The sequence below is a fragment of the Amblyomma mixtum genome, chromosome 3 (genome assembly GCF_055824585.1).
Source record: "Amblyomma mixtum isolate Tamu chromosome 3, ASM5582458v1, whole genome shotgun sequence".
Taxonomy (NCBI): domain Eukaryota; kingdom Metazoa; phylum Arthropoda; class Arachnida; order Ixodida; family Ixodidae; genus Amblyomma; species Amblyomma mixtum.
Genome location: NC_143014.1, coordinates 118,876,045 through 118,885,337, shown reverse-complemented (window position 1 = coordinate 118,885,337; position 9,293 = coordinate 118,876,045). Strand labels below are relative to the sequence as shown.

The 9,293-nt window shown below is 48.0% G+C and overlaps 1 protein-coding gene across 1 annotated transcript; it reads right to left on the bottom strand.

Moving 5' to 3' along the window:
- Positions 1–1,846: 1,846 nt before the first annotated feature.
- Positions 1,847–4,855, bottom strand: LOC149351559 (uncharacterized). Its single transcript, XM_089577057.1, has 2 exons — positions 4,844–4,855; positions 1,847–2,338 (listed from the first exon to the last, which is right to left on the bottom strand). The coding sequence occupies exons 1-2, from the start codon at positions 4,853–4,855 to the stop codon at positions 1,847–1,849; spliced, it is 504 nt and encodes a 167-aa protein (XP_089433183.1).
- Positions 4,856–9,293: the final 4,438 nt, after the last annotated feature.

The window sequence follows — 9,293 nt, the reverse complement described above, 5'->3', positions numbered from 1 at the left end:
AAGGTGGACAGATTGTAAAGTGCGTAATTTTCCTTTGATGAACACGAAAATAAATAATGACGCATACAGCGAGCAGGTGTCACTCAGAAAATTGACAGAACAATGCCGAACATAACAATGTTTCCAATGCTTCCAGAACATAATAATGTTTCCAGAGCCTTTGGTGCGAACTGACTTGATAAAAGCGCTGTTCCCCCCCCCCCCCCCCAAAAAAAAAACTATACAACAAGCCTAAGTGACGTTCTGCTAGGCAATCTTCTGAGATCTTTTGCGTCACTAACGGAGCTCTTGCATTTCGCAACGGCACTCTTCTTCTCCAGTAGGCGTGAAATTTTTACATCTGCAAGCTTCGCTTGCTCTGCCCTTGATTTTCATTTTTGTCTTTAGGTTGTAAGGGCAGTTCATTATTTGAAATTGCAGCACACTCTCACATTACATGCTCCGATGAGTACACATTAAACCATGCGTGGTACAAGCAGACAATGAGAGCTTATTTAGTGGCTAACCAAGCTTGCGTTACAGCGGCTAGTCACGTTCTTGACCCATATCCAGATAGCTTTGTGCTTCAGTATAACTAGCCTGTGTGATTACTTATGTTAGAACTTGCAATTTTCAAGGAAAAGCATCACTGCCGCATGAGGGTGCGACTGACCGCGAGAGCAATAAAGGAAAAGCCAGCTCACACACTAGGCACGATAACAGTCTTTAATTTATGACTACCACATCAACCAGATGCATTAATCTGTGCAGAATAGCATCCCTCATCACTAGAGGTTTACCTTATGAATTCCAACACTTTGTGCGATTCGGTGCACCTATCGAACCGGGGTTATTAGTAGTCATGCTCGCATTTGACGCAGTAAGGGGCTGCAGTTTCAAAATGCTTCAGTCTCCGACAAACATCGTGTAGCAACAAGCTAGGTTTAAAAGGTTGAAAACGCTTCGATTTTTTTCTTTAGCTTTCCACTGCAAGCGTACGTTGTCACCTTCTGTCACCTTCCTGGTAGCCATAACGCTTTTACGAAAAACCACGGCAAAGTTTTGTACGCAGCCTATAGCATGACCGTGTCGTGGCCTATAGAATGAGGGAACACTGCCTTCTATTAGGAGGGTCTTCAGCATCATTCACTCATGCACGGCACATAGCAAGCGGCATGGCTCGGCTAACACGAACTTGCTTGTTATCCTGCAGAGCACACATCAAGAACCCGTGGAACCTGTATGTAAAAGAACATTTTTTGGGCAAAAAGAAAAGAGAGACTATCCTGTACTCCCAGCCTGTATTCATTGATTACTTATCTTGATTAAAATAACACTTTTCACTTTCCTTTATGACGCTTCTAGAACAGTAATCTCTTTTCGTAAGCAAAGGCTGCGGCATGGGGGCAGCTGATGGCGCGGCTGCTTGGTTAGTTTAATCGACTCCCAGCCCCTCTCACACTGGTTCGTTCCGTTCTTGCATGAAAGCCCGAGAGAAGCGTCGTGACCAGTAAAAAAAGCGCTCAAACGACCCTACTGCTATCTTTCTGAGAACATTCCTTTAATTCAGAAATGAAAAAAATTTTGTTGTCTCTGATTTGATGAAAACAATAAATAGAAGCGAATATTCAATTTCTATTGGAAGCAGGATAAAATACTAAAAAAAACTGATTATAGATATATATCACTCTTGCTTTTGCAAAATATGGGAGCGCAAACATCATGAGAAAAATGAGGCAGGGACGACGGCATCGATTTCCTCTCTTAATGTTTTGCGCTTCTATATTTTACAAGTGCATATGTCCCACAAACTATCACAACAGCATGCGTTGCTTAAGTAGCTCGGCATAGCCTTACCTTCGGTCTTTCAGTGCCAGCCGCCTCCCTTAATTTTGATGATGCCGATCGTGCCTCCGTGGCCGCCTCCGAAACCGCCACCGCCGAAGCCTCCGCCGCCGAATCCTCCTCCGAATCCGCCTCCAAATCCTCCACCGAAGCCTCCGCCGAATCCTCCGCCGCCACTGTAGCCGAGGAGCTGGCCGCCACCGTGCAGTTTGTTGACATGGTGGATCGTCTTGACTAGGTACGACGGTCCGGCGACGATTTTGCCTCCCCCTCCGCCGAATCCGCCGCCGAAGCCACCCCCTCCGAAGCCCCCTCCGAAACCGCCACCGAAGCCACCCCCTCCGAAGCCACCCCCTCCGAAGCCACCACCTCCGTGGCTGATGGCTACACCTGAGACTGGAACGGCTGTGATGCCCCCACCGTGGCCGCCTCCGAAGCCACCACCGCCAAAGCCGCCACCGAAAACGCCGGCTAGAGTAACACCAGCGAGTGCGCCGAAAACGCAGGTGAACGTCTGCGAAAGTCAAATGAAAGAGAAGCATTCGTATCAGCGGCGCCATCCAATAGACGGTACAGTACACAGCATGAACGTGGAACCCCTTCGTAGTGTATCAAGAGGAAAGTACACTTGACGGACCTGGCAGCCTAGAGATGGAAACGACCTGCTTTTTTCCCCCTCTTCAGAAACAACGTAACGCGTGGTCTGTATGCATCGAATGTACACAGCCTTAGTTAAAAGTTTAAGAGCCCAAGGGGGTTTCATTCTCGTGGAAGTCCTAACCTTCGGAGGGTGCGGACTCGTGATTATCTTGCCTTCAAGAGATTTAGAACGCTGGGGATGCATTAGGAGCCAGGCGGCGTGGCCTAGAAGTAAAACCCCCGTGGGCTCTAAACATTTGACAAAGGGGGTACATGACCTGCATCATTTATATGATAGACACTAAAGGGTTGTACAAAATAGGCACTTTAGTGCGTGGGCTAGGGACTTGGGACTAAGTTTGCACTCGCGTGTCACTTTGAAAATGGAAAGGACACTGAAGGGCGAGATAGAAATAGCTTAAGAAGCTGCAGGTCGGTCGCAAGAAAAAACTATGCTGGTGCCGCTATGCTCAAATCGGGGGAACGCCAAATTATTTCACCGATATTACGTGAATAACAGTAATGCAGTTAATGAATTACGTATGATGCAATTTGGCTTTAGCTGGCGACGCTTTCTCAAGCTTTATATGAGAGTATTATAGAATTCAATTCTACTTAGTCACTTCAGTGGAGACTGCACATTTTGTTTGAGCATCATGAGTGGATTTTGATCGAAGCCTATAGTTCCCTAGGATAGGGGACGTTGTGGAACGATTCATTTCACTAGTAACATTTCACACTTGAATATCACTCCTTTGTGGCAAACCGCAATAGCACTTTGTAATCCAGCGAACTAAAGCCACATTTTTTCCACCCTGAGGGAAGGAAGTTCCACCTTACGGACGTTCTTGAAATGTCGTAATTGCGCAGAATTCCTGCCCCGAGCAAAATCGCACGCCCCCCCTGTATAGGGGGCGACGCCGAAAGTCCAAACCACTCTGTTCTGGGCGTTACTTTGCACGCGCAGGAAGCGTGGAAAGCAACAAGCGTGCAACACTTAAGGCAAGTGCGTATGCAGTCGGGTACAGCGGCTTTCGGCGTGGCCATTTTACTCCGTTCTGGTTCACCCCCTACGTGATTCAAGGTAATGCCGCGCGGGAGGAAAACGGAAGTGGCGCGAAACCTGCTCCGCAAAACGGCGCTCGCAACAATTAATGCCGTGCCTCGATTTCGTGAAGAGGGGCTCAGCGCTACTTCCTCGAAGGGCGCGACGCCCAATATGCGTGCTACCAAACGGCGTCGTTAACGCGTCATTATAGACCGCGACATGTCCCAATTGCGTTAAAAGCGGTGGTCTAGTAAAACGGACGTCACTTTTCGGAATGTAATTGAGCGGCGATGTGCACGGGCTGAAGGTATTTTCAGGCCTGGCTTCCTTCAAAAACTGTATCTTTTGTCCGTTGCAGTCTATAGACTGCGTACCCCTTCCTGCCTACCCGCGAAAGGGAGAAAAGGAGCAATTTCTCGCTGCAGTTCACAGCTTGTACTGGCGAGCCGCAAGTATGGCACGAGAACCCAGCCGAATAGAAGTTGGCACAGCGAATGTTAACAATATAATTACCTTCTCAGATCGGGTGCTGTCAAAGTTAAGGAGTTTTATGGGGGCAGAATTCGTTGAAGTAGGGACTTTTCATGCACTTGTTTGCCACAACGTTTTTCAGTAAGGAACTTGGAATCTTTACCATTGTAAAAAGTTCGCTTTTGTGCAACCGACCGCTGTTCACTGTGCAAAAAATTCAAAAATATTTTTTTTTTTTTCAAATAGACTTGCTGGCTTGAGTACGTGCCCTCACTTTTCTTCACTGTTTTCTATCAAAGAAGTATTTTTACTGCGTGTTCAACTCGAAACGTTTAGAGAATATTGGCGCTGCTTGAAAGGATATACGGGAAAGCCGAGATGACTCAAAGGCTTTTTTCACCGCTCTCTGTTTAAAATTCTGTCAGACCCTGTATTTCAAGCTACCAGCGATGATAAAAACCTTTGAATCAAAACTCCCGACGTCGCATACGCTCGGAAACGTGTCAAGGGAGATTAATACATTCACAAATCTATGGGAGCGATTGGACCAATTTATTAACTACGTTATCAGAAATATGCGGCAAAAAATATTCCAGAATACGCGGTGTGCCTTCTTCATGCTCTCTGCCGACCCCTAATAACTAACCATCCTCGCGAAACTCTATAAGCGTCGAGCTCACTTTTAGGGTCTCACAGCTGTCCGAAATACGCAAAGAACCAGCCACTCAGCACCCAAAGCCATGCGGCATTAAAACTGCTCTCCGATAAAACTGCTGCCACGAAATGGAGTCTGTCTCAGGAAAAAGTATAGCCTCGAGGAAAGGCGCGAGCGATCTGCTTTCGAGCCGAGCCTGTCCTTACCAGTGCCTTCATGATGCGCGCGTTCGGAGCGATCAACCGGAGGCGTCTAACGCTGTTCGGATGACCAGGCACGCTTTTATATAGTACAGGAACCAGATCTCTTTCCCTTCCTGGCGCGTCTTGTTTTTCCCACCCCTGCTTTGAATAACGGGCCCGCTTTGTCAATTCCCTTGCCCCCACGTCTGTCTCGGGCCCAGTGCTGCTTGCGTCTACGGTCGCCCTCGCCCTCACCGCAGGTCTCGGCTCCCCGAAGGAAGAAGAAGGGCTTGATCGTAACTTCCTTCTTGCCAGAAGATGACGCCCGGCCGCATCGGAGCAGCTCAGATGACAGCTGTGCGAGAGAGGCGCACGGGCGAGGGCAAACCGCGGAAGCTTGCTGCTACTGCCCCGCCTGAAATTCGTTGCACTGCACGGCTACTACACCGCACGCGTTCTCGTGCAACCAAACTACCTGGGAAGCAGCAGCAGCACGCGTTCCGTCTTTGTTGCGCCTTATTTTGGAGCGCGATTCCTTCTCACTTGTGCGGACCGTCCCTTCGCTGCATTCGCTTTCGCCGGCTGCATATGTACTACGCTGTAGGCGTCGGGGCAGCTGAAAGCGAGCCTCCTGCACGGGCACCTCCGCTACCGTCGGTGCTCTGCATTTTCTGCTTCCTCGTTGCAGCCTCTTGATTACCCATTCTCTTAGATGCCTTACGACGCGAGGCGTGGTCAGCAGTGCCTCTCGAGGTTTTCAGCGTTCCTCTCCCGGCGTTCTCGAGCATCGGCTCCCCTACGAGTCGGCTATTCATTGCGCAGGCTATCGGCGGCAGTCGCGCCCATATTATGACTCCAATTGTTGCGTCCTGAGCAACGCTGGCTTGCGTCGTTGTTGCCTTTCTTTCTCCTCGCCGGCGGCAGGTGACGCAACGACGCACGGCGTGGCGCAGCAGCAAGAAAATAGGTGTGTGTTTAGCATGATCGAGCGGCCGCGGCACGCAGCCCCGAATGGGCACGTCGCGCCTTGGGCGATTTCATTCTATAATAGAACCGTCCTAGTTCCGACCCTTCGTTAAACGGGTGAGGGACATGAGATATAACACGGTGTCCGTAGCGCAACTTTCTTTGTCCGCGTATCATGTTTTGTTCTATTTAGTGGCGTTCTTCGTTTTGACAGCGTTCACCATTGCCTAGGAAGCGCTGCAGCAACCCTCTCCGAGCAGTGCGCCGTCGCCAGACGCCTCACGGACGGCGCCACTCGCGGCTCAAGCACCTGCGCATCGCCAGAGTGGCTGACCGGCATCGCGTGCGCTCAAAGCGGGCACCAGGCATCTAGGAAGTGGCCGAGCGTGAAACGGCGGCGGAGCCCATTGCATAGCCCGCCCGTGTAATCGGCGCTAAATATCGCGACAACGTGACATCCTGGAAGGTGTGGGCGCGGCGATTAAGCGATCTGCGAAAAAACGTGCGCGCCTGGCGTGGTAGCAGCTGCAGCGTCCGGCGGATTATGTTGATAGATGATGGGCTTTTCGTGAAGAGCGGAAGGTTTGGAGTGAGGAGAGAGTCGGAGATTCGGTGCCGCTATCTCGGAAAAGCGTAGTATTCTTCTCAGATTGTCATCTTTCCGGTTGTATTTGGGAGCCTGCGCGCCAGCATATGACGTTCTTGGGCCGACGAATTGCCTTAATTGCGATTAGTACGTCAGCCCTGAAGAAGTAAGTGTCTGTTCATGCTCCATTTTTTCTGTAAATAGCGTGGTTTCGCATGCTAAAGCTTCATTAAGGCTATGACGAACACCTGATGATCCATCCACCGAAGCCTCAGCAGACGAAATTATTTGCTTTTCGCCTTATTATCAAGCAACTACTCACGTACACACGTATACGCACACTCATACACGCACACACGCACACACACGCGCGCGCGCACACACGCATGCACGCACGCACACACAAATATAGTAGCAGTTCGCGTTTGCTAGTGGGCCAGGGAGGCTTCGAAGTATGAAGAGGGCCTTCATAATTGTAGGGCTGATTTACTGACAGCTTTTTTTGTAGATCTCCATTGCTCTCTAATGTTATTTGAATAAACCACTATTGTAATGTGATACAATTTACTGCATTGTATTTCAACGTCTGAATTAAAGTGTCTAACCCAGAAAACTGAGTTCAGCCGTAAGAAGCCATTCCCGTCGAGTCACAGCACGAGTATATGAGCTCTGAGCGACGTACTATAGGCAGCAAAATTTTGGAGGACGTGGACAGGCAGAAAAAGATTATTTCACAGAAACCAATCGCCTAAAATGCCTGCAGGTGTAATGGCACATGCATGCTCCATCCGCTGGTATCAGGGTACCGATGCAATTTATATTTTCCTGGCGACACACTTCTGTAAAACATCTGTTGCCGGCTTTATCAAGAAGTGTCATGAACCGAATTGCTGTCCGGCAGACGCATCGTACTTTGCTTTTTGCGCTTAAGTTATTGGAGTTTTTGGGACACGAAATTTAAGTTCAGCATGTATTGGAATGCTATCATCACCAGTGAGTGTTTTTAGAACTTGCGTATGAATTGCATTCAGCCTTGCCCTTGCACACACCGGACGAACTTCGTAACGTACTAGCGATGACAGAGGGCTTTCAGTCTTGTTCTCTGCACCAGTGGAAGTTTATTAGCAAAAACAGGGTTGAAAGCAAAATAAAAGTTCAAAGTCTGATTTTCAGCTTTTTGTTTCAAGCCTGAAAACCTACCTGATCAGCTCCGCACTTACACTTGCACTGGCGTATTAAGTGAAGTGGTTAACTGAACCTACCTCTCACCGACACAGAGCTGCTTATTCAGTAACGCAGCGAAAAAAGAAAAGCTGAATCTGGTTTGCATATTGGACTTCTCCGGCTTGAGCCTTTTTACAGGTGACATTTTTCTAGCCTTTAAATTTTATTGCTACGCCATCACCGAAGTCGTTCCGGAAGCAACTTTGCCGCTTGTGTGTTCGATCCACGATGCAGTGCAGAATATATGACGGTCGAAAGAATTAGGCTGCCTGTATCACAACAAAACTAAGATCGAGAAAACAGTTAGGACGGCGGCTACCGAATCGCCCTGTTGGAAAATTGTCCCCTGCGGCAGCCGCTAGGCTCTGGGACTGCTTGATAGCGTCGATAAGAGCAAAGCCTCGCGGGTCGTTCGGTACCACATATTGGTGCTCGGAGAGGCGTTCTCATGAAATGGCCTATAGACAGCGCGTTTCTCTGTGAGGTAGAGTTATAAAGAAAAAGTTGATTGAGGACTTCAACGATGTATTTCTGCAGCAAAAAAAAAATAAAAAAGACGTTTTTGTAGTAAGCTTTTCTGAACGTTTGCTATTAAGTCTAGAATACTGATGAGTTAAATTTATTTTCGGTTTGTTACTTTTTTTCTACATTTAAGCATATACTCGTTTCGAAGCAACTTCCAGTCTTTTTGCCATCCTCTGGGGAGAAGTGAAAAACGGCAGCAGTGGCACTCAGCACTGACGTTGCGTGAACTTTAGCGACGATTGCTTAATTCTGCACAAAGTCTCGGCCAGGCCACTGAATGTTAACCACTCCCTGTACAAAGTCTATTTCTCCACCAATGCACTGTGCTCAGCATCTGCTGTGCGCGAAAACCTTCGTCACTTAATCTGCGCCTGCTGTAATTTCACATCCTGCAGAAGACTGCAAGCAGCATTAGGTCTCGGACAGGACTGTACCCTCAGCCTGCTGGGTTAAGACCTACAGACTTTGTGGCAACCTGGGTTACCTAAGCGATTGCAACGGGGCCATGGTAGCGTGCCTGGCTTATTACGTGGTTGCACGCAATCGGTCACGTGACCATTAATCGCCATTTATCGACTTTTATCGACATATGCAATGAGTGTTTTCCGTTTATAACCAAAACGCAGCCTCGCCAAGCACGAAAACGATGGATGACAAAAGAGTACCTCGAGGCAATACGCACTAAAAATACATTATGCAAGCGCTTCATCGGCACTAAAAGCGAAGAAGACCTCAGAAATTTTAAGGAATGCAGAAATCATACGAACAGAAATCTCCGGAAAGCGAAAAGGCACTACGCTAATAATTTGTTCAACGAACAAGTAACTAAAAAGTCAGATCTAGTCTGGAAACTTAATAAATGCTTACTTAAATGTAATAACAAAAACACAACTGAAGAAATCAAGTCAGATGGTGAACGGCTATCTGGCTCAGTGTTAGCAAATACATTAAAAGAGTTCTTTTTTCTTCTTTAAATTATTACCCCGTTTTTATGGCACCTATTTTAAGCAACATGGGTCCTAAGGTTCCCGGCAGTGCATTTCTAATAACCACTGCAGCTCAAGAAATTCATGAGAACGTCCAATCACTAAGAAATAGTAAAAGCTGTGATGCAGGCGGGCTTCAACTCCAGCCAATAAAATACGTGTCAAATATAATAGCTTCACCTCTGGA